Source organism: Argentina silus (genome assembly GCF_951799395.1).
Source record: "Argentina silus genome assembly, chromosome: 2".
NCBI lineage: Eukaryota > Metazoa > Chordata > Actinopteri > Argentiniformes > Argentinidae > Argentina > Argentina silus.
In genome coordinates, this window is record NC_139656.1 from 29,711,976 (window position 1) to 29,738,317 (window position 26,342).

Here is a 26,342-nt window from a genome sequence, read left to right on the forward strand (position 1 = left end):
TGCGATAACAACTGGATAACAGTTTATTTGTATGAATTAGATCAAATCACTGGGGACAAGGCTGAAATATACGGCATTTACTGTAACTTTAAATCCACATTTGCATATTATGACTGGAATTATTCCGATTTGTAATGACGTCTGGTGATTGATCATGAGGTCACTAGCATACACTGTATACTGTGTAAGGACCGATGGACAGAAAAAGGAAAATAATGAAATAATGGGATTCTAACACACTTTTCATGGGGTTACAAAGTGTACTGTGTTGGGTGGGTGAGTCCATCCACTGCCGATGAGAAGCAACCACTAGGTTCCTATTGGCTATCATAGTGAGGGATCGTGCAAATGTAGAGCTGGGTATGATGAGATGGTGACAGTGTCAGGGGGCATACTAGGAATGTATCTATAGTGCAGACATGATATTCAATACAACTCTAAAGAACAGTTGGACATAAGAGTATAGTACTGATATGTTGCTTGTGTAACGTACTTGCGGGTCATATATATTTGCATATTAAACAATCTGACATTCGATGTTTCTGTAAGATATCACGATTTATCTGTTTGTCCCACATGTCTTCCTGTACGCACAGAGACACATGGGCCTGAGTAAAAGCGGATATGTGTGCTATCTTGTGATTAGATAGCAGTGAGTAACTCACTGAACAGGCTAAAAATGAACACTGAGCATTCACCCTCCATGCAGCAAGACTGCATTTCAGTTTTGATCAACAAACAGTCAACAGCATGGTCCTAAAGAAGACTCTGCATGGTAGTGTGTCTACATTCATCACTATTCAATCTATTTCTTCCACATTGGGTAGGCCACTTGTGATAACCTATGGTATATTATTCAATATTAGTACACTACTGACAAATAAACAAGCAAAGAATTGCTTAATGAACCAAAATTTAAACTTGAACTTAACAGTATGTGCTCTGCTGGTGTCCATTTCGGGTTTTATGTCTAAAAAATTTACTTAATGAGTTTGAATTTGTGGTCACCCCTTCTAAAATGAATGTAAACATCCCAAAGAACTTTTGTGCCAAATTTGGCACTTTTATCCCCCTTTTACATTCCTTTTTTAAAGGTAATTCATGCAGTAGTTAGCAACGTCTGAATGGTTTACAAGTCAATTTCTGGTGTTTAAATCTTCCACATTGTGTAGATCACTTGATAAGTAATGGTATACTATTGAATAATGTTACAGTACTAATAAACAAGCAAAACATTGCTTATTGAACTAAAATTGTGACATCACCTTCTTGAACTTACTGTGTGTGCTGTATAGGCGGCCATCTTGAGTTTTATGCCCCAAAAATTGACTTAATGAGTCTGGACACCCCTTCTGAAATGGATTTATACATCCCAAAGAACATTTGTACCAAATGTGGTTCTTTTTTCCCCGCCTCGTAACTATGTCATCCTTTGTCGACATAAGGAACCGGACTATGAACACCATTCCACAGCACAGCATCTGTCCTATATTATGAGATAGCGATAGGACATTGCATTCAAAAAGGCCGTTTTTCCTATCATAATTCCCCCGCCGGTATGACGGGAAATCCGACTCGTTTCCAGGTTTTGATAGTGCGCAATTATCAGAAGTATGAGTATGGTACTTAATGGATGTTTTCGGGTGCAATTTAGATAATATGCATTTGTATTTATGGTTCGTAAATTAGGTAGAATTTAGCTAATATGTGTTTGTATCGAGCTAGCTTTATGTAATGTAGAGAATAACTAAAGTATTTATCCAATTAAACATTAGGCGCTGTTCAACTCGATCATTAAAATGAAATCACAAGAGTACATTTTCACGCCGAGTTGGATTTATGCATATGCACTTGTTGAGGTTTTGAGTTATTTTTGCCTAAAATCTTGTCATCAGGAAATTAAATGAAATTAAATAAATTGGATTTAAATCTGAAGATTGACTTGGCCAGTCAAGAACTTTTTGGCCCTGAAAACTCCCTAGTCGCTATGGCAGTATGTTTTGGGTCATTGTCTTACTGTATGATGAAGCGCCATCCAATGAATTTTGAGGCATTTGCTTGTATTTGAGCAGACAAAATGTTTCTGTACACTGCAGAATACATTCTGCTGCTGCAGTCAGAAGTTGCCTCAATTAAGACAAGGTAACCAGTTCTAGTGGCAGCTATAAATGACCTAACATTAACATCCCCTTCGCCATGTTTCACAGAAGAGGTGGTATGCTGTAAATCACGGGCAGATCCTTTTTTCTCCAAACTTTCCACTTGCCTCTGGTACATGATAATATTAATCTTATCTTTCCAGACCTCTGCAGGCTTTTTAGGTACTTTTTAGCAAACTGTAACCTGACCATCCTTTTGACCACTATACTAGGACACTAGTCACTAGTGACTAGTGGTTTGCACCTTGCAGTGAAGCCTCTGTAGTTCGGCTGGTGACATATTCTGCAGATGGTGGTCTCTGACACATTCACGCCTACCTCCTGGAGAGTGTTCCTGATCAGTGGGACAGTTTTTTTTTTCTTTTCTTAATTATAGTGAGCATTCTTAGGGAATCCACTGGAGGCCTACCAGCCCGTTTGTGATTGCTGAGCTCACCAGTGCTTTTCTTTCTTTCTTTTTAATGATGTTCCAAACTGTTGATTTTAGATTTTTCAGCCTTGACTTTCATTGACACCACTTTGGTCCTCATGTTGACAGACACCAATAGCAGATTCCAAAGTCAAATGCAAAGCCTAGAATCAATACTTGACAGCTCCCTTATGCCTGCACAAATAATGTAATGGAACACACCTGACTTACCAGAAACACCTGTCAAGCCAATTGTCCATTACTTTTGGGTACCCTGAAATGGACTATGCATAAAAAGTGTTTTTCTGAATGGTGAAACCAGTATGTACACAAATAAAAGCTGAGAAGCTTCACAGTAATTGTTTGATTTAAAGTAAAAAAAATATATAAATTAAATATTAAATATTGAGATTTTCTGTTTTACTAGGCAGTGTAGAGTGTAGAGCCGAAAGAAGAAAAAGGCTTCACTGTCCCATTATTTATGCAGGACACTATATATCAATGGGGACACAACAAACAACAAGTTAGATCTTAGAATACATTACACACATTTAAGTTGAAAGTACATTATTTTCTCCTGCTATAGAAAATACAACCACTCTGTATGGACACTTGGTGGGTTAACTATTCAGCATGATATAGTTCATCCACGAAGTCCATGCTACGAGTCAGCTGCCCCTGCCAATCACAGCAAGAAAGAGCCTCATTCAAGGTTTCATTCCACCAGTTTATGTTTAAGCAGGTATTTGTTGCTCGTTAGAATAGAATCATTATTGAAGGGTGGCAGATCTTACTATGGAAATTGGCTAAAGATTAATTAGATCAGATACACTATCTAGCTTGTCCCAAATCAATCAAACAATCAATCATATGTATGTGTAGGCTGTAGCTCTTTTTAAAGAACAAACAATAAAAGAACAAACAATATAAACAATAAATACAATATAAACAATATGAAGTCACACCCAACCATAGAACCCCAAATCAATGATTAATTTTATAGAACCTACCTAAGAGTATCGCCATAGATACATTTACGAGTTTATGGGACGAGAAGGAAAAATACAAAGAAAGATAGATGGATAGAATCTGTATTCCAAACAGAAATACTTCTGTAAGGCATTTCAGTCCCCTCTGGGCTCTCATTCAGAAAGGATAGGACTAGTGAAATTGCACTTGAATATCATCGCAATTTTCAGTGTCGAAAACCACGTTGATCTTTTTTTTAACTACAATGTTAGAAATACGAATGTCCACGAACAGATCTGCATTTAGAGTCAAAAGACCAGTGACCAATCGCCTTGGGCGTTACGTGTTGTGAAGCGACAGTACATCTAGGTATGAGCAGTCACACCATCATTTCGTCAATGAAGGAGTGTACCTAGTCTATCACCCTCCTGCAACAGGTATCCGTGTATTTGGAAAGATGTATAGAATTAATAGTTCAGCATACTTTTTCACCAGTTTCTTACTGTCAAATCATTCTTCGTTTTGGAATTTTTCCCTTGATGAAGGAATGTACGCCAACGGAACTAAACATGGGACAGAATCACAAAACTCAACCATAAAGGCAGTTCTAATTTTTGCTTATTCAGTCATCATCGTAATTTCACTTTTTGGAAATATTGTGGTTTGCCACGTTGTAATAAAAAACAAGCGGATGCATTCTGTTACAAGTTTGTTTATAATGAATTTGGCGGTGGCTGACTTAATGATTACTCTCCTGAACACGCCTTTTACCCTGGTAAGTTAGGCTCCGCTGAAAAAGCACACTACTTGTACTGTAATTTTGTGAATATGTTGTCCCAATTGTCAAGAACGTAATGTCTTAAATTGCGCACATACTACATCCAGTATGATTCGCTGACGCATCCTATAATCAACTAGATCTTTCATAGCGCTGTCATTAGGCTAATTGTTGCACCTACACTGATGGAAGCATAGCTGCCGACATTTGTAATGCAATTTGTTTACTCATTTATGTGCGCGTCATTTGTGCCATAATTAACATTTAAATTTAAAAAATCCAGTTTGTATTTTAATTTTCATGTTCGAGTATACCAAATTGAAAATGAAAATCCAAGTTCACTTGATTTCTTTTTTATGTCCTGCCAGATTGAAAAAGATAAAACATAAATCAATGTCCACATTTGTAATGGATTTTTCCAGTTGTAATCGTATGATTTGTGACAAAAAGAAAAAGAATGTTCAATTTGACAATGTTTTTCTTTACACCTACACAATTCAAAAGCAAATCCTAATTGGGAAAACCTATAGCAATAGTCCCAATTGCGATTTCAATTATCCTGACCACAACTAAAACCACTTCCCAATCTCCTTTTGGGTTTTCATTTGGGCAGTTTGACTACTCAGTCACATGCTGGGAGGTGGGTCTCATGGTGCTGATGGTCTTGGAAGTGTTATCTGATGCCCTGGGTGGGCCAGCGTGGCCCTGGGTGACCCAGCGTGGCCCTGGGTGACCCAGCGTGGGCTGGGTCTCAGCTGTGCCATCTGGCTGGTTGGGTCGTATGCTGCCCGGTGTTCTGAGCCTGAGGGATAGAAGCCATGAAGTACCCGGAGGGCAGGGCATGCTAGTAGAGGTTGACGGGGTTGGGCACTGCCTGCTTGCTGGCCTTCCTTTCCATGTACTGGTTGGTGAGGGAAACCTAGCGGAGGCTTGCTCGCTACAATGCGCCCGTTCATCTCTGTTCGTCTCTGTCAGCAGAGGGATGCTGGGTGGTATGGCTGCTTGTGTTTGAGATCAGTATGCCATTCAACCTTCTCCTGGACGCGGCTTCCTGTTGAATTCCTTCCAGTTCATCCTGTTCATCAGCCAGGTTTTGGGGCTACGTGCTCTCTCTGCAGACCCCGGCTGCCTCTGTATTTGCTAGCTACCTACTTCCTGCCTTCAACAAACCCACCCTACCCACGAAACTCCCGCCCACAGTGATTGATTGACAGATCAAACTGTAGAGAGCAAAAATGTAAAGCCAAAAGGAGATTGAGATGTGGTTTTATGGTGCATTCAGCTGGTTCTTGGGAACTCGTAGCTCACAGTTGGTGAAGTCATAACTACCACATGAATGCATTCGAGTGCTTTTAAAGTTGGAACAATTCTTCAACCAATGAGATTGTAGCTACAATGCCCTGTGTAAGTAATGGGACAGTGAAGCATTTTTTCTTCTTTTAGCTCTAAACTCCAGTAGTTTGGATTTGAAATCAAACAATTACTATGAGGTTAGAGTAGAGATTCAACTTCAACTTTTATTTGATGGCATTTATGTACAAATTGGTTTCACCATTTAGAAATAACACTTTTTATACATAGTCCCCGTCATTTAAGGGCACCAAAAGTAATGGAACAATTGGCTTGACGGGTTTTTGGTTAGATACGTGTGTTCCGTCAGATCATTTGTGTAGGCATAACTGTCAATGTCTAGTAGGCTTTGTGTTTTCCTTTGGAGTCTGCTATTGATGTCTGTCAACATAACTGAACCAGAACCAAAGAGATGTCAATGAAAGAGGTGTCATTATTACGCTGACAAATATGAAAAAAACCGATCAGAAACATAGCCAGCACCCTAGGCTAGCCAAAATCAAGAGTAAGGTTTGGAGAAAAAAGGATCTGGCCAGGATTTACAGCCTACCACCTCATCTGTGAAACATGGTGGAGGGGATGTTATGGTTTGGGCATGTATAGCTGCCACTAGAACTTGCTAACTTGTCTTAATTGATGATGTTGACCGCAGCAGCAGAATGTATAATGTACAGAAACATCTTGTCTGCTCGAGTATAAGCAAATGCCTCCAAATTCATTGGATGGCACTTCATCATAGAGTAAGACAATGACCCAAAACATACTGCCATAACAACTAGGGAGTTTTTCAGGGCCAAAAAGTGGAAAATTGTTGACTGGCCAAGTCAAACTTCAGATTTCAATCCAATTGAACATGCATTTAATTTCCTGAAGATTTTAGGCAAAAGACCTCAAAACAAACAACAGCTGAAGAATATCTGCATTACAAGCCTGGCAGAGCATCACCAGAGAAGATACCCAGCGTCTCGTGGGGTCAATTGGTCACAGACTGGTAGTTATTGCATGCAAAGCATTGTCGACCAAATACTAAACATGAGTGCTTAATTTGGACATTATATACTTAAAAGCAGCCAAGTTGATGCTCCTCCATAGCATTCAACAGTGTGAATATTGCACTGGCTATGAGAGTAAGTTTTTGAGTGGTTGTTATTCTTTCTTACCATCATCTGGTTGGGGTTCGCTATGTCCGATCATTCTGAACCCGACCACCTGAACCTGAACACCTTTTCGGCAAGGAAACCAAAGAAGGCCAACCAGACTCACCGACAGCAGTTTTCGACTGCTATGCTGCCGTTAAAGTCGAAGGAAGGGAAAGGACTAGATCCAGGAGGGTCATCCTGAGTGAAGCAGGAACTGGGGGTCAGCCACGGACACATAGTCTTAGATTTCACATAATGCTAGAATGACCTCTGTCTGATCCAGAATGCAAAGGTTAATTCGTCTCTGCACTTAAGAAGATGCAGGGGGACACCAGCAGGTTTGATAAGCCATGGGCTCCCTTCCATATTGTATACTTGTATGTTGTGGTCGTTTTGCTCCAGGCAGGGAGCTACACAGAGCAGAGCCATCCAATTACACCAAGCTTAAATGTATAACCATTTTCATGAAGTAAAGGGTTAAACTGATGTAAGTGTCCTGACTGAAATGCCCTTAGATAAAATCTGACAATCTATACTTTAACTTCATACTAATTGTTTAATTTCAAATCCAAACCTATGGAGTATAGAGCCAAAAGAAGAAAAAATGCTTTACTGTCCCATTACCTACGCAGGGCACTGTAAATGGTTGTGTTAATATTAACAAACAAACAAACAAACATACGATAAACATATGTGTGATTGCTAACAATATGTTAAAATTGTATAGAAAGATGAAACTTAACATTTGTACCATTTACTGTTGAAATCAGTTTTCTGATGAGAAGGTGAAAGGTTAGGGTGGATAGGCCTACGTCACAACTCGGGGATCATCATTATGGTCTGAGTTTCCTTGGACCGACTTGGAGCATCGTTCTAGTGGTTCCCACTAAGGAACTCGTATGTCTGAGTTTCCGACAGCAGCCAAATGCACTATTAGTTGTGACAGGATAATGTGTGAGGAATTTAAATTGCAATTGGGAGTATTGCTACTGTTTTAAGGACACAGCAGAGAGTGGGATTCAATGCAAATGCAAATAGCCAAACCTGAGGGAGGGCATTTTTCAATGAGGCAAGGTTATATCTGGCAGGGCATAGAAAAATACACCTGTTTGCATACACAAACATGAATTAATGCATGAGAAATTCATGGTCAATGTTGATGTTTGGCCGATGCCTGTGCCTTGTCCTTGTCATGTGGTTATGTCTTCATTAGAATGTCTTTGATTATCCAAGCTATGATGCCATATTGTAAGTGAAGACTACCACTTCTTTTGTTTCATGTTAGGAAGTGTTTTCCTTGAAATCCTGAGGTAATTGCGTTATGTGTTTGATGGGTTATTTTTTTTTCAGGCCAGATTCGTGACCAGTACCTGGGTCTTTGGGAAGCCCATGTGTCATGTCAGTCGATTCGCCCAGTACTGTTCAGTTCATGTGTCAGTACTGACCCTGGTGGCCATCGCCCTGGACCGACATCAAGTAATTCCTTGATTTACATTCACTTACAGGGTACAACAAGACACACAGTATCTTGAATTACCTCTGTAGCCTACTGCTCTACAGCGACACCATGGCTTCAATCATGAAATATGCTTTTTTTGCAGGTTGTCATGCACCCTATGAAGCAGCGAATATCTACATTTCGTGGCGTGATATGTATCGTTGTGATCTGGGTGACGGCCTCCTGTTTCTCTTTACCTCATGCCATATATCAGAAGCTCTTGGGCTTTGACTTTGGGTAAGTGTCATTAGACTTTACTGCGGTGTATTCCATCTTTTCAGCTGCCTATATATTATTGAATAATCAAACTTCTTATTTTTATCCGTGCCTCATAATTCAAGTGATCTGCAATACTTGTTATTCCTTAGCTGTAGACATGGAATCACCTCTCTTGATTTCCGAGTTTCATAAAATCCCATTACAGTCGTCAATTCATACGGGACGCAGCCTCTTATCTTGAAGTACTACTTTCTGATATGAAACAGCTACTAGTAATCTGTTTTTCTCTCAGTCACAGAAAGGTCCGGATGGTGTGTCTGCCCAGCTTTCCAAAGCCATCGGATGTGTTCTGGAAGTATTTGGACCTGGCTACATTTTTCCTCCTCTATTTGTTGCCACTGTTTATGATCTCTGTTGCGTATATCATTGTAGCCAAGAAGCTGTGGATGCGCAATGCTATCGGGGATGTTACCATGGCCCAATATGTCGCCCACAGGCGGAAGAAGAAGATGACTCTGAAGATGTTGATGTTGGTGGTGGTTGTGTTTGCTGTGTGTTGGTTCCCTTTGAACTGTTATGTGATCCTTGTCTCCAGCAAGTCCATTGACACGAACAACGGCCTCTATTTCGCCTTCCACTGGTTTGCTATGAGCAGCACATGCTACAACCCCTTCATTTACTGCTGGCTAAATGATAGCTTCCGGGCAGAGCTCAAATCCCTGCCAGTCATTTGCCGTGCAAAGGCAGCAGCTAATCCCTGCTGAAGTATTGCATTTCCATAAAACCATCATGTATCCATCATACTGGGGGTTGGATATATCAATGTTCAGGTGGTGTGCAATCATAATAACATGATGTGTTACTTAGGTCATACTATTCATGCTTTTCAGTTAGGCATTGCATTGTCATAGTGTAGTTGACATTTCATAGCAAAGGAAAAGAATGGAGGAACACAACAGACAAATATGCCATAAGATGAGAGGCAAGTAATCATGTTCAACTGAAAACATATCAGATGTGATTAGACCCAGCACTCAAGGACCGTTGACTCAATTAAATCAGATATGATTTATTCTTTATAATTACATATAACAGAAGTACTAGAAGAGATGTACCCATGACATACAGTAGGCTCTCCGTGGAATAATTAGATTCAAGATTAGATTCAACTTTATTGTCATTGTGCAGAGTACAAGTACAGAGACAACGAAATGCAGTTAGCGTCTAACCAGAAGTGCAAAATAGCAGAAAGTGCAATGAACAGTATTTACAGGTAGTGCAATATATGATCAGTAGTAGTGCAGTATAATATAGTATAATATAAGCAGTATAATATAGCAGTGCAGTATAGCAGTATGTGAGTAGCAGTAGCATTATAGCAGAATAATTAGTTACAGTATGAGCAGTGTAGCAGCATATGAGCTGTATGGGTAATACAGTCTAGCAGTATATATGTATTAACAGTAACTAACAGTAACATGAGGTAGATGCAGAATAAACATAAATATGGAATGCCGTATAAACAGTATAAACAAGTATGTACAGTATGTGCAGTAGTATTAAGAAAATATAGGATATGTGCATTATGTGCATTATGAACAGTATGAACAGGTATGTACAGAAGAGCAGTGGTATTGAGTAAGAGCAGGGGAGGGGAGTGATAGTGCAATAGTGCAATTGTCCGGGTGGGGGGGGGGGGGGGGGGGGGGTTGCGGGGGTAGTAGGTTGTCAGGTAGGTGTAGTGTTCAAGTTCAGCAGGGTGACAGCCGCAGGGAAGAAGCTGCCTCTGAACCTACTGGTTCGGGTGCGGAGAGACCTGTAGCGCCTCCCGGAGGGGAGTGGGGTGAAAAGTCTATGGTTGGGGTGAGAGATGTCCTTGACGATGCTGCGTGCCTTACGCAAGCATCGTTTGCCCTGGACAGCCTCGATGGAGGGGAGTGAGGAACCGGTGATGCGTTGGGCAGTTTTCACCACCCTCTGCAGTGCTTTCCGGTCCGATGCCGAGCAGTTGCCATACCATACTGTGACACAGTTGGTAAGGATACTCTCGATGGTGCAGCGGTAGAAGTTCACCAGGATCTGAGGAGATAGATGGACCTTCTTTAGTCTCCTCAGGAAGAAGAGACGCTGGTGAGCCTTCTTTATCAGGGTGGAGGTGTTGAGGGTCCAGGAGAGGTCCTCAGAGATGTGGACACCCAGAAACTTGAAGCTGGTGACTCGCTCCACCTCAGTCCCGTTGATGAGGATGGATAACAACTCAAACCTGAGTGAATTTACTGAGAAAGGTATTTGTCATTATTTCAGTGAATCACACGACTGCGAAGTGTGGCTCCGAATCAGAAATGTGTGGTGTGCAAGCACCGGGGGGGAGTTGCTGTGGGAGATGATTGATGTGAGGTAAAGGCCAGAGTGTTCCCCAATCTTTGTATTTGGTCCACCAGACATTCTGTTTGGTCCACCAGACATTCTGTTTGGTCCACCAGACATTCTGAGCATATTGGGTTGAAGTGTTTTGGAACAAGATTACATTTATCCTAGACACTGCATAACTGACTTTACACCCCAGACCCCCAGAGGGAAGTGTTGCTTTGGAGTCCTGTCCTGTCAAATGCACTTCCTGCCTGAAGAATATAAAAGAGAGGGGTGTGGCCTGGGCCCTCACTCTCTCTTCGAAGATACTGTATCTCTAGTTTGGCTGAAAGACCAACATTGGACATTGATGGACTAGAAATGTGGGACACCAGTCCCTTCAGTAGTTTTGTTATATACAGTGTCCTGCGTAAGTAATGTGACAGTGAAGCATTTTTTTCTTCTTTTGGCTCTACACTCTAAAAGTTTGGATTTTAAATCAAACAATTACTAATAGGTAGGGAAAGTAGAGATTATCAGCTTTTATTTGATGGTATTTGTGTACATATTGGTTTGACAACACTTTTTATACAAAGTCCCCCTATTTCAGGGAACCATAAATAATGGGACAAATTCATATAGTGTCCTAATTAAGCACTCATGTTTAGTATTTGGTCAACAGTCTTTTGGTCAACAATCATTGCATGCAATAACTGCCTGAAGTCTGCCAGGCCTGTACTGCAGCCATCTTTAGTTGTTGTTTGTTTTGAGGTCTTTTTGTAGAAAATCTTATCATCAGGAAATGAATGCATATTCAGTTGGATTTAAATCTGAAGACTAACTTGGCCAGGCAAGAACTTTCCACTTTTTGGCCCTAAAAAACTCCCAAATTGATATGGCAGTATGTTTTGGGTCATTGTCTTACTGTATGATGAGTACCTAAAAAGTACCTGCAGAACAGCTGTCACGTTCCAGTTCCAGTTCCAGTGTCACGTTTAATTTGAACTTGCTTTTGAGGGTTTCATTAATCCTTTCAAGGTTTTCGGTTATATTATTTAACACAGAAGTCAATGAAATGAAAGTTGTGGAAATACAGTACTAGTCAAAAGTTTGGACACACCTTCTCATTCAATGGTTTTTCTTTATTTTTATTATTTTTTACATTGTAGATTAATATTGAAGACATCAAAACTATGAAGGAACACATATGGAATTATGTAGTAAACAAACAAGTGTTAAACAAACCAGAATATGTTTTATATTTTAGATTCTTCAAAGTAGCCACCTTTTGCTTTGATGACAGCTTTGCACACTCTTGGCATTCTCTCAATCAGCTTCATGAGGTAGTCACCTGGAATGGTTTTCCAACAGTCTTGAAGGAGTTCCCAGAGGTGCTGAGCACTTGTTGGCTGCTTTGCCTTCACTCTGCGGTCCAACTCATCCCAACCATCTCAATTGGGTTTAGGTCGGGTGATTGTGGAGGCCAGGTCATCTGACACAGCACTCCATCACTCTCCTTCTTGGTCAAATAGCCTTTACATAGCCTGGAGGTGTGTTTGGGGTCATTGTCCTGTTGAAAAACAAATGATGGTCCCACTAAGGGCAACCCAGATGGGATGGCATGTCGCTGCAGAATGCTGTGGTAGCCAAGCTGGTTAAGTGTGCCTTGAATTTTGAATAAATCACCAACAGTGTCACCAGCAAAGCACCATCACACCTCCTCCTCCATGCTTCACGGTGGGAACCACACATGTAGAAACCATCCGCTCACCTTTTCTGTGTCTCACAAAGACACGGCAGGTGGAACCAAAAATCTCAAATTTGGACTCATCAGACCAAAGTACAGATTTCCACTCGTCTAATGTCCATTCCTTGTGTTTCTTGGCCCAAGCAATTTTCTTCTTCTTGTTGTTCTTCCTCAGTAGTGGCTTCTTTGCAGTAATTCGACCATGAAGGCCTGATTCACGCAGTCTCCTCTGAACAGTTGACATTGAGATGTGTCTGCTACTTGAACTCTGTGAAGCATTTATGTGGGCTCTAATCTGAGGTGCTGTTAATTTGCGGTTTCTGAGGCTGGTAACTCTAATGAATTTATCCTCTGCAGCAGAGGTAACTCTTGGTCTTCCTTTCCTGGGGTGGTCCTCATGAGAGCCAGTTTCATCATAGCGTTTGATGGTTTTCGCGACTGCACTTGAGGATACATTCAAAGTTCTTGAAATTTTCCGGATTGACTGACCTTCATGTCTTAAAGTAATGATGGACTGTCGTTTCTCTTTACTTAGCTGAGTGGTTCTTGCCATAATATGGATTAGAACAGTAGTCGAATAGGGCTATTCACTGTATAGAACTGTGTACCAACCCTACCTCTGCACAACACAACTGATGGTCTCAAACACATTAAGAAGGCAAGAAATTCCACAAATTAACTCTTGACAAGGCACACCTGTTAATTGAAAACCATTCCAGGTGACTACCTCATGAATCTGAGAGAATGCCAGAAGTGTGCAAAGCTGTCATCAAAGCAAAAGGTGGCTACTTTGAAGAGTCTAAAATATAAAACATATTCTGGTTTGTTTAACACTTTTTTGTTTACTACATAATTCCATATGTGTTCTTTCATAGTGTTGATGTCTTCAGTATTAATCTACAATGTAGAAAATCTTTTTTTTTTTTTTTTAAATAAAGAAAAACCATTGAATGAGAAGGTGTGTCCAAACTTTTGACTGGTACTGTATCTCATAATGTTGAGAGAATCGGTTCTTGATTTAGCAGGACCGCATTAGAGATAACATGAGTCCGAGAGAAAATGTGGCTAGGGCGTTCAGGTTCTGCAGTTTGTGAGGATGATGCACTTGCTTGGCCTTGTTCTGAAAATATAATAATACTTTTTTAATACAGAGTGATTGTTAATTGAAATAACAGCAAAGAAGCCTATAGACTACCACAGGTAGAAAAAAAAGTTATATGTATAAATTCATTTTAAGGCTTTTATACAGTAGATCTCCAATGAGCTATTTGCCACATAGTGAATGAGCTATTTGTACAGGCAGAGAGTAAACCCAGGAATGCTCTCAGAAGTCCTTGTACGAAAAATCCTTTGATGTCGTTTGTGTCAATTTGAACGTTCATTTGATGTACATTGTATATTTCTGTTCATGTGTTCTCCAACAAGCCCTACAAGACGACACACATCAATAATGCAAAATGTACCTTCGGCAACTGGTGTGTCTGTAAATGCATCGCTGGTGGGCGCTTGAGTCTCTGATCACTGTCTGTGTCGGGGGCTTCAGAAAATGATGCACCTGGAGCTGCATTGCTGTCAAGTTGAATCTAATCTAAGTTGAGCGTTTGACTGGACACCTCTCAGTGCCACCTCTCCAATTATTTCTTGAATTCTTAGGTCTAATTGCGAGGCCGCCACCTCCTCCTGTCCTCATCCAGGTCCTCCTCCAGTTGTCATCATGGAGCGCTTCGCTTGGGTAATGAGGTTGTTTTTTGCTTCCATGTTCATGTCAAACCAGTTTCTTTTAAGTTCAGTTACTGCGCGTCCCTCTGCTGACACGGCATTTACAGCATCACAAATGTTGCTGGGTTTTTGATTTTCCTGTAACGCCAGTACTGACGCTCTGGAAAATCCCATGTTTACTTTGTTTAAGTTTATTTAACAGTACGTCGATTTCACTACTGCTGAAGTTCTTCTTCTTAAAGCCTTTTTTTGGTGGCATCTCTCCAATTCTTGGGCATTCTTGGGCATGTGCCAGAGTATTTGCACACGGCACAACACCTGCCCTTATATAGTCAATTTCCTGTATATGCAAATATACTTGGCCAAATAAAAGAATTCTGATTCTGATTCTGTTTAGGGGGCGTTACCTATGCTAATAACAAACAATCGTGTACAGAAATGTCTTGTTTGCTCGAGTACGTTTTGGAAGCAAATGCCTCCAAATTCACTGGATGGTGCTTCATCATACAGTAAGACAATGACCCAAAACATACTGCCATAGCAACTAAGAAGCCTGATGGTAAGATTTGAGTCAAAAAGACCTCAAAACAAACAACAACTGAAGATGGCTGCAGTACAGGCCTGGGAGAGCATCACCAGAGAAGATACCTAGGAACTGGTGGGATCAATGGGTGGCAGAATTCAGGCAGTTATTGCATGCAATGATTGTTGACCAAAGGACTGTTGACCAAATACTAAACATGAGTGCTTAATTATGACACTATATGAATCCATCCCATTATTTATGTTTCCCTGAAATAGAGGGACTTTGTATAAAAAAAACTGTCATTGCTAAATGATGAAACCAATATGTACACAAATACCATTAGTTATTGCATGCAAAGGATTGACTATGTATAAAAAGTATTACTCATGCATTGGCACTGCATTTGGCAGGTTTTGTTGTTATTTCTTGCCAGTGTTTCATTTGCATTTAAATGACACTGTATACAGTATGAGCATCTGTGGTGTGAGTCATGTTGAGCAGCTTGCCGTCTGTGCCACATAGTGAATGAGCTATTTGTACAGGCAGAGAGTAAACCCAGGAATGCTCTCAGAAGTCCTTGTACGAAAAAAATCCTTTGATGTCGTTTGTGTCAATTTTAACGTTAATTTGATGTACATTGTATATTTCTGTTCATGTGTTCTCCAACAAGCCCTCCAAGACGACACACATCAATACTGCAGCGTTATACAGGTGGTGTTATAGAGGTGGTGTAACAGGTGGTGTTATACAGGTGGTGTAAAAGGTGGTGTTTTTGACCAATGGTTTTATAAAATCCTAGAAAAAAAGATCTCCCTCATCCTTCTTACACCACCTGGTGGAGGATTTTGGAAGCTCCCTCACATTCGAATGCAGTCTTATTTAATGATGTAACAGAGCAAAGAATAACCTTCTTCAATCAAACATAACAGAGTGCACAATTATGTCCCTCTAAACAGTTCTTTATAATATTCTTTGTCCATCTGATTTATCCTTTGTCTATTTTGACCATGGATTGTGACGCTTTCAGAGCAGATTTTGTGACTAGTACTTGGAAAGTCAATAAAAAATGATGAGAAAACTCCAGCATTATAAATAAGATCATTTATTGTTGTACAATGTTTACACCTTGCACACATTGTTCTGTCAAAAACAGAAGGCCTACAGTTATACAGTGGTTCTACAAATAAAATGTCAGCTGTACGACAGTAGTGAACAGTTGTATTGCAGAAATACATCAACTTGCTATACAGTACATGTTTTGAGTTCAAATGTGTGTAAATGACCATGTTTTCCTCATTTGTGAAATCTTTAATGGCTTTTCACTAAAACCATATGATAAATCATAACACTGTACCAAAATAATCTATCTGACAATAAGGAATGATATATTCATCAAAGCACCAACATCTGACTGGGAAAAAAACAACACTGATTAAAAGTCATACTAATTCAATATGAAATACTTATTTTACAGTACTTAAAGAAAATTGACACATGCATCATTTTGATGCATGACAAACAAAAATAAATGTAACATAATGTCATATTTACATTCAGACAAAAAAAAACATTTTCATCTGTTCAGAGTAAGAAACTAATATTTACAAATCCGCACCTGAGAGTTTGAGCAGTTAGTTCAAGTTTTGGTTAAGTATGTATACTGATCATAAACTTCCCGAGCTTGGCCCTCTTGGCTGTGTCGTTAGAAGTGTTGTTAGCATTAACAGTTAGCATGTGCAGCCTGTGCCTGGCGCTGGGTTTGGCTCTGCATGGCGTATTCACACAGCAGGCGCAGGGTGTCAAGTCTCTGCAGGAGGTGGAAGGTGTGGAGCAGGTCAGGCACTGTCAGCAGGGTGTAGGAGGAAAGGTACTGAAACACATACTCAAACCCACACAGGCCTTTCAGAACCTCCCTTGGTATGTCAAGCTTCAGCGCCACCTGCTGGTAGTTCTGCACTCCTGGGGAAGTTGGGTCTAACTTCAGAGCCAGACTCCACCAGGGCCTGTGGCAGCCGTGCTAGATTAACACCTGGACATATGAAGTGCCAATGGGCCGATGATGCCATTAGAGCAGGTAACCAGAGCTGTACACAGAGCTGTGTACTAGGCACAGATCGCACCATAGGTACGTTATTGTTCCTCTCCAAGCTATATTACAAAATGCTGAACATTTATTTTAATTTGTTACTAACATTGAGCAAGAAAACACTGGACCACACACCATGTCTGTGAATTTTAAGAGGTAGGTGTGTGGGTTACTAAGAAAGCTTACAGGTACCAATATTGTCATCATTTCTATCTCAGAACTTGTCAATTATAAAGGGAAGGGAATTTTCCCCTCTACTCGAATATTTTGCCAGTGCTGCCAAATGCCTCAAGGCACAATGATTGTCTGTTTCGTCATGTGGCCTGTAGAACAGATAGGCATTGTAGATTTGACTTTGTCTTGGCCAGAATGGAAAAAATAATACAATTTATGGCTCTATTTCGGTTGAGCTAAAATGGACGTCTACAGAAAATGACTGAAACTGCTATACTGCCAGAAGCAGTGAAGATTGATAGCAAGCTCCATTATCTCATATCTCATGTTCGAAATTAATTATAGCTGCATACAGTACGTTGACTGCATTGGCAACTACAAGTGTACAGGCTTATAAGCTTTTGAAGTCTAGTCAAATAAAGAATGGCCTCGTCAAATTCAACATTTTCTTGCTTTGTGGAGTCAAAAATGTTCTTCTTAATGAGTGAAGCTGCCAAGCTGCCAAATTTGTTGTGTTTTACTAATAAAACGTAAAATGACAAGTGGGAAATATGAAATGTGTAAAGAGGCATGTCTTCATCACACTTTTAAGGTACAGTAAGGAACATTTGTTGCAGATTCCTTACATACAGTTTTGTCTTGAGTGTTGACTCTATGGTACATGATATAATGTAAACAGATTAGATCTCATAAGACCACACAGTCTTTAGTTTAAGCCAGGCTAACACATTTTTGCAAAATAAGCTTTTGCTTACAAATGGTATGTAACGGCCAATGCTCTCCAAGGAACGTTCTTTATCATGCGATCTTATTTCTTGATTCCTCCTGATTTATCATTTAGCACTATTTTTAAGCTAAAATCTACATACTGGACCTTTAAGGCTAACACCATATTGCTAAATAAGCCTTTGCTCATGGGTGTGGGGAGGTTTGCCCCTGTCTGTCCAATCAGGTAATTTCTTGACAATTTTTCTGTCTATTTAGGGGACCCACATAGCTCCCCCAGAGGCGTTCCATATAGTCACTTTTAAACTCTTGAATATCAAGGGAGGATATTAACAAAATATTAACAAGGACATGACACCGCATATTTCCAAGTTTCCTTCTCTCAATTTCATCCCAGATGTTCATGTTATTATGACATCCTATGAGTAAATACAAAATCATTCAGCAATAACTGGATTTCAATATTTCACATGAAATAAAACAATCCATTAGTTGCAGCATATTAACCATAGCATATTAATATAAAACCATATGCTTTTGATTTCACTTGATAGTGATCTGAACAGTGAAATCAAGGTGACATTTGCCTGCCTGACTGCAACTTAAGATGTCTTTGGTAAGCAGTTGCTTCATGAGCATCAAGTAGGACTATTTCTAGCGCCTAGTCTCGCTCTCTGCTGAGGAGGTCCTGTGTGTGTGAGGAACAGGTGATGTAGCCCTGTCTTCCCAACTGTAATTACCTCGTGACTACTTCTAAGACTGCTGCTGCTGGGCTGTTGATGGCTGCTCCAGCACCTGTCAGCTCCATCCTCCAGACACCAGCCGGACTCCTTCATTGTTGTCCCGACCCATTTACAGAGGTTCCGTCCCTAATCTCTGACAATGGGGCCATCTCCAGGCTCATGGAGCTGTAGTGAGGGTTTATGGGACAGTGGAGGTCCAATCCTGAGGCTGTAATGCTGTGGAGGTCCAGCTCAGTGCACTCGACAGGGACATGATGATGGCTCTGCTGCTGCTCAGAGGCACAGTAATCCTCACTGCCCTGCCAGGACCCCGCCACAGACTCCCCAGTGTCCAGAGGTAATGCAGGGGGCTCTACTGTGAGGTCCCCGCTGTCTGGTGATGGTGGCTCAGAGGACATCTGAGAGACAAACCCAGAGGGGCAGTTACTGCAGGTTGAGTTTCGCACAAGGGGCTGGGTCTCTAGCATTTGGCTATGATCCAGAGGTCCAGGGTCCGGGTTTACGGAAATGAACCCTGGAAGGACAAACATCTCCACACTGGACGACTGTCTGGTAGAGGAGTCTTGAGAGGTGAAGTTATCACATGGACCTGTGAGATGACAGGATACTAGAGTGTTATATAGTACCCCCAAAACCCTACAGGCACAGACATTCGCAAATTCAATAAATATAAATTATTTACGGAGCCTTTTTCACTGTGTTACACCCATTTCACTGAAAGGTTGATGAACATTTTTCATAAATTGTGGCGCTGCTCTGATAATTACCTGCGCCTCGGCCTTCCTGCTCCGGGGTCAGTGTGACCCTGCTCACGGTGGATGTTGCCATCTCCATGTCACCCTGACTTGTGCTTCGAAGATCCAGGCATCCTTTCAGGGAGAAATCATTAATGAGTTGAAAGCACAGTTTGAAGAGGATTACTTGTACTCGGCGTGCCTACCATAAAAGTGCTTCCGACAAACACACTACCAGAACTCACATTATTACTATTTCTGTGATTGTGTGAGCATTGAATTTCATTGTCTCACGCACTAACACTTTATTAAAGGGTAGATTTGTATGTAGATGGGCAGATACCTTTCAACATTTTCCTGAGTAGGGTATATCTGAAGCATGTAAACATGACTACTGAGAGAATGATTGCCATGGTGGCAAGAGCTACACAGATGGTGGTAGCAACAGCAACATCTGGGGTTGGACTTTCTGGGCTCCAGACTTCCACATCAACTTCTCCAATTCCTGCAAAACACACACATTGAGGTTTTTTTTTTTACTTAACAAAAATAAATAAAAAAATGTTTACACCTGCGCCTCACAGGAGGCTCCAATATCCTACCGCCAGCAGCCAAGCAGCGTTTGCCACTGTGTACATGTTTTGATTAAAATGAAAAAAAATTAGAGCCCAATACAGCATCTGAGGGTAGTAGCAACTCCTCCAAGAGGCCAGACAGAGTGTTTGGTCTTAAGTGAGCAACTCTAAGTGTTTCAACTTGTCTTTACTTTTCTCTAGGGTCTCCTGTGGAGACTGTGACTGCAGAAGACCCTACATATTCAGATACAAAACTGTCCTCTCACACAATGAACCTTTTCATTCTCTAGCGTTGAGCCATGTTTTGTTTTCTGTTGTCTGTGTAGTGCTATTTATTGCCGATGCGCTCACCCAAAAATACATTTTGTTATTGTTAGGCCTACTATAAGAGCATACCCCCTACTCTCAGTGGCGACGTTTCAGCTGAAATTATGCGCTAAAATTCATTATCAGAATTTGGACAGAAGGTCTGAGAGCTCTCTTCCAGGAAAATGTAGTCTTCTGTAAGGGCATTTCATGCAATTCTACATAGTTTTAAGCAGCATTTTTAATCAGCAGTTAGATCGCTACCAAGCCATAACACTGGGAAAACCCCTGTTTACCCACCAGTGTCAATCAAGTCCCTGAACACGTTTATTTACGGATAGGCATTATTAATTGTATTTGGACTGTATGGTCTGTCATTCAAAAACTATTAATAGGAATTGTAAACAGAAATATTTATACAAGCTCCATTCATCATCCATAAAGTGCCGCGCAAGCAGAATGGGATAGTTGGCTAGGATAGAATACATGATATAGAAAAACCAGAGCTAGACTACAAACACGGATAATTAACTACAAACGTGGATAATTAACTTTTACTGCAATAATCAGTGGTTATTTCTCATAGCAATAAGCCAAGCTTTTCTGAGACTTACGGCTGCAGGGCTGCTCAGCGGCGGAGGAGGGACTACATGGCATGCACTCCAAGTCCTGCAGACCATCCACCCGGGTCTTACTGTAAAATCTGATCAGATAAGGCGGAAGCAGACAAAAGTCAGAGGCAGTTGAACAAGTAGACAAGCTCCACCTGTTGCAGATAAATAACGTTCACAGATAAGATGCACTGTCAAGTCTCAAGTTACGTATAAAGCAGGGGAGGCTAGTGGAGGTAGAAATCGGAGGACAGGCCCATTGTAATGCATAGAATGGAATGAGGAATGGTAGTGTTTGAGACCATTCCTCATTCCATTCCATGCATTACAATGAGCCCGTCCTCCGATTTCTACTTCCACCAGCCTCATCTGGTGTAAAGATGACTGATTGATGCAAATGGAATGAAATCATGTACAAACCCTGGTAAACACTCCCCACAAACAGTGTTTCTCCTAGAGTTGCAGGGGGACTTCTGGCGCCTGTTTAAATGTTTACACGACTGGCAAAATCTGCAGTTGTGATGATCCCAAATCTCTTTATAAGTCTTGACACTGCAAGGGACACAATAGGCCGATCGCCCCCTTCCATAACCACAGTCCTGGCCGGAAACATAAGGATAAGTATTCAGTACGAATTTGAAACAGAAACATGTCTCAGGCTTCTTGAACTATTGAAAACTACTTTTTAGTGAAATTGTGACCTGACAGTTATAGAACAAAACATTAAAATAGTATAAAGATTAGTCTGGAAGTCTGGATTACAAAGTACTGTACATACATGACAGGTTCCCCCTCTAGAGAGTGCTGGGGTTATTTCAGGTCATGGTGAAACCACTTCTGGCAGGGTCTCTTACAACAAATGTGAAGATCCGTTCCGCTTGCCAAGTGGACTTAGGTGAACTCAGAACCAAGCTCACTGCCAGTGGGATTCTTTTTCAGTGAGATCGCCACAGTCAAAACAAACTGGTGGCTTCATAGTAATCGCAAATCTGGAACTGTATTAGTTTGTATTGTTGCTCAACTGAGCTGATATAGTACATGGCTGCACTGGACAAGTCATGTGAATCAGTGTCTGTGGACATGGGTGAGGGGTGCCTGTTTCAAATGGGTGTCAGGGATGATCTTATGATCTTGTATAGTACTTTTTATGACATCATCATTAAATACAAACTAAAAAATGGTCACTTTCATGGTATTGACAGATAATTCAGGCAATGTAAACATTTGTAGAATATCCCTTTCTAGTGGCCTTTAATTGTGAAATAACTGTTACATACAGTTGTGGAGTTGAGCACAATATATCCTCAAGTGGAACAGGCCCTGTTCCCCATTACTTGAATAATAACAAAAAAGCGATTACCAGTATGCCCATTAGGCCTACCATGTAATGACAGTACAAGGCCATTCATAAACTACGACGTGAATAACATGTTACTACGATATTATCCCGATGTGACAACAAAGGCCTAAGAAAATGTGATGTCAAGTGTAAGCCCATGTCTAACTAAAAGCTTTTAGGAGTGCCCACCCATCAAATTGCCTGTGAAGCACCATAGCGCCTGTTTTTTTTGTCCTCAAATACACCTAGACAAGTCTCTCAGAAAATATTCCTCTATAATTGCCTCACCTCTGACAGTTCTAGACCTGGTCCACATAGCAGACAGGGATGACAGCCTCCATTGTAACGGTACTGGCTTTCTGAACAATCCATCGGCACAATGTATGAACACCTAGAGAACAATAATTAATATAATTGTAGCTTTGGTAAAGCTGTATGTACTGCCCCCTTTTCACCTCAGTTTATCATACAATATATCAGATCATTTTTTATAAATGTTAATTGAGTAAACATGTTTAATGTATGAAAAATGTAATATTGAAAATTGTCAGTACCACATCAAATTGCATCATAGCCTCCATACAAAATTAAGTGCAGTTTGTGTGCAAGTTTAATCATTTTCAATGTCCTATCACTTGATGTCACTAAAGTGCAGTATAATCTAATCAAAGGCTTTTATTTCATATGTTACTAACTGTAGCCTAAACTGTTTTATTAATGTATGTTGGAAATCAAGCATAGCCCCAAATCTATTTTACTGATGTGTGGATAACATTGATATATGTGATTCAAGTTAATTGTTACCTTGACATGGAATAATTTGGGATGATGAATTGCTGTAAACTACACGTAGAGGCTTATCATCAAATTGTTAAGCCACCAAAATAATGATTTTAGAAATTGCCTTTGCAATCACCAAATGTTTAATCTAGAAAAAGCATGGAAAGCTTCTTTGAATGTTGATGGAGAGGTAAATCTCAAACATGACGTAAAAACACAGTAATCATGCAATACTTTCTCGAACTTTTAACACACATGATAATGCTGGGCATGTTTCATGAAATACCACAAAGCGAAAAAGTGTGGATGGACATTTAACTGACAATATGACCATGACGCACACTGCTACGAGACATGTGATATAACGCAAAACAGACACACCTACTACCCTATTGTCACACTGAAATACTCAAAAGCAAAACTGTTATATTACAGTACCTTAATTGATCAATTTTCCGGAGATACAGAGCACACCTTTTTTAAGTCGGTATTACGAACTTGCGGTAATTGTGCAGCACATCAGACTCAGTGCTACGTCATCAGACCAGACATGCCCTGACATGTCCCACAGGCTGCGACCACAACCAACATCAATAATGAGCACACTCAGTTGTGCGTGCCTAATATACCACTTCGTATTTATCAAAGTAGTCCTGGGATATTAGCCTAATTACATAATCAACACATCTATCTATCTATTTATCTACAGTATTTATCTTTCCATGTGTAGGGGGTTGATAAAAACGTGGAGGTGGAGGGTTTCTAGTGCCAACCAATATCCTACTGACTTTGAGCCACCATACAGGTGGTATGGTGGCTCAAAATCACTATTCACTATACTGCATGCTACTGTATAAGTCTTGAAATTACCCAAACAATTTGCCATACTTGCGTTTCCCATGCAATCATAAAAGAACTGGATTGAATTCGGGACGTGTGGCCCGAAACACAAACTCCCCATGTCAACTTTTGATACTTTCCCCAGTGCACTTTCAGAAAGTGACATTCATTGTTTACTACTAGATTCCATGCAGTGCCAGTCTGACCTGATTACTGCTTGAAACAAGTTATCTATTTCCAAGCAAAGCATTGTTCAGTCTACATAGGCCGACTTATCATCGTTCACAAAGGACAAAGGAGTAATCAAAGGTCAGAGTGTGGGATGATTCATATTACACCCACTTTCACACAGTCCTCCACAGACCCCCCCCCCATAACAAACTTTGGGGTACAGAAAATACATCAATCTCTTCCCCCTGAGATTATGTAAATTGTGGCTATGTGGCAGCACTGAATCTACCTTTTATGTAATTGGTTTATTAGTATTGATTGTGTGCTTTTAAAACCTTAATGGATGATTTATTTTTTTATACCAAGCTGATGAGAGAGAATTTCTCATCATCAACAAATTCCATTTGAAATGTTATCTTGAGAGAACATGGGGACATAATCTTCTGATTTTAGACAAATCGTTTCATGGAAGTTATGGGAAGCAGCATATTGTTTTCCATTGATATGAATGTTTTAGTTGTTGGACAGGTGTTGTTATGTTTTTGTGAGAACTAGAGAGTTCCATCAGACAAGGAAACAAAGATCCCTAACCCTAACCCTAACCCTGCACAATCAACATTAGCCTACACTTAAACGTCATTTGTTAAAATGGGAAGGTTCAATCAGTAAGACAGTTGATTCATACACATTCTCAACTATGCTTTGGTGAATCCCTGCCACTCATTGCATTGTTCCACTCTCTTCACCCAAACTACAAAATCACATATTTGGTTCCTTACGATGAAAGGAGTCTATGGACACGGACAGACTTCAATCCACACATTGGTTCTGTTTATTTGGGCACAGTCACTAACCGCTAACTGATGGCATTTTTTAGTTCGTGTTCCCTAAATTAGAATGTTTTAAATGACCAAATCACCCCAAATTCTCTGAGAAAACTCAATTACTTCATGTAAATATAATAAAACTTCATGTAAATGACTTTCATAAAACATCTTCTTTTGCTTTTAGGTTTTCAAACTACTTCAATCTAGACATGAACTGTCACCCATTGCGCCAACAGCTCCATGTCTTGTCTGCTGTCTTGTACTTGTTTCATTTAACCATGGATTATTTCATTTTGTTTCCCACCAAAGGACACTTACGTATAATACATATGTAGCCATATGTTGCTAAGTCTGCTAAGAAGCATCTCAATCCAACCATGAACATAAGCAAACTAGGGCTGGCCAATTCTGGCCATTTTAACCATGCATCAAAACGTTGTCTGAGTCACTTGGGAAGGAATCTTGAGTGCTAGCAGAAAGCAGTCAATGGTCTTTCACCCAGTACTGTGTACTTGAAGCACTCGTTTTTGTTCCAGTGGGAGCTGGGCCTCTGAAGGCCATGAATGACTGCCAAACACAGACAGGCGGACACAGAAATGCTTAAGATAAGAACCCCGACTGAAACATTTACCACCTGCAGCCAAAGTGGAAATAGTCATGTTTTTTTTTTAAACGCTTTTGTCACTTGCCCCAGTAGCCTCGTTCCAGTTCATCCTCTGCTCCTCATTGTGACAGGAGCTTCAGCACCACAAGAAAAACAATGCATTAGTTGGAACATGGGACATAGTTAGTCGTAGTTGCATGAAGACTTGAAAACATGCTTTGTGTCATGCTGTTCCAAAAGTATAAAAACAGATCATGAATCTCTAATATCTAAGTTAGATTGGAAGGAAAAAAAACTACATTTCATCTCTGAGCTGTGTGGTTCCGCAATCATCCACTGGCGCATTGAACACTTTGACCATCGAAGCGGTTGGTAAATGTTTGTGTGTTCCATCTGGCTACATTCCCCATATTCTTGTAGCTCCATTGCAGACAATGGTTGGCACAAATGTATTTGCACCCTTACACATCAGACATGTTTGATGTGGCTTGGCAGGAATCACACAAAGTTCTGTGGCATATCCCACTTGTTTCTCCTTTGACATGGAGTGGGTGATGGATGGCTACTGGTGGTGGGTGTTAATCTTTAATCTCAGAGCATGGCAGAACCATGGCAGGGCCTAACTGAGGAGGGATGGTGGTGGTGGACCACTAACTACGCACTGCACTGCCTCTTAAGATCAGCCAAACACATGTGCCCTCTGTAACTAGCCCCTGTGTGGTGACCTGTTATACTTGCACCATGATTGGAACTGAGGAAAACTTTAGTAGCCTATTGAACATGCATTTCATTTCCTGATGATAAGATTTCAGGCAAAAATACCTCAAAACAAACAACAACTGAAGATGGCTGCAGTACAGGCCTGGCAGAGCATCACCAGAGAAGTTGCCCAGCGTCTGGTGGGGTCAGTGGGTCGCAGACTTCAGGCAGTTATTGCATGCAAAGGATTGTCCACCAAGTACAA

The 26,342-nt window shown here is 40.6% G+C and overlaps 2 protein-coding genes across 2 annotated transcripts; one reads left to right on the forward strand and one right to left on the reverse strand.

The window, feature by feature from the left end:
• Positions 1–4,084: 4,084 nt before the first annotated feature.
• Positions 4,085–9,285, forward strand: gpr83 (G protein-coupled receptor 83; the record flags this gene model as incomplete). Its single annotated transcript, XM_083665307.1, has 4 exons — positions 4,085–4,312; positions 8,155–8,280; positions 8,406–8,539; positions 8,820–9,285. The coding sequence occupies 4 exons, from the start codon at positions 4,085–4,087 to the stop codon at positions 9,283–9,285; spliced, it is 954 nt and encodes a 317-aa protein (XP_083521433.1).
• Positions 9,286–18,680: 9,395 nt separating this feature from the next.
• eda2r (ectodysplasin A2 receptor) lies at positions 18,681–22,528 on the reverse strand (the record flags this gene model as incomplete). Its single annotated transcript, XM_083665308.1, has 5 exons — positions 18,681–19,180; positions 19,359–19,460; positions 20,821–20,909; positions 21,238–21,416; positions 22,445–22,528. The coding sequence occupies 5 exons, from the start codon at positions 22,526–22,528 to the stop codon at positions 18,681–18,683; spliced, it is 954 nt and encodes a 317-aa protein (XP_083521434.1).
• Between the last annotated feature and the right edge of the window lie 3,814 nt (positions 22,529–26,342).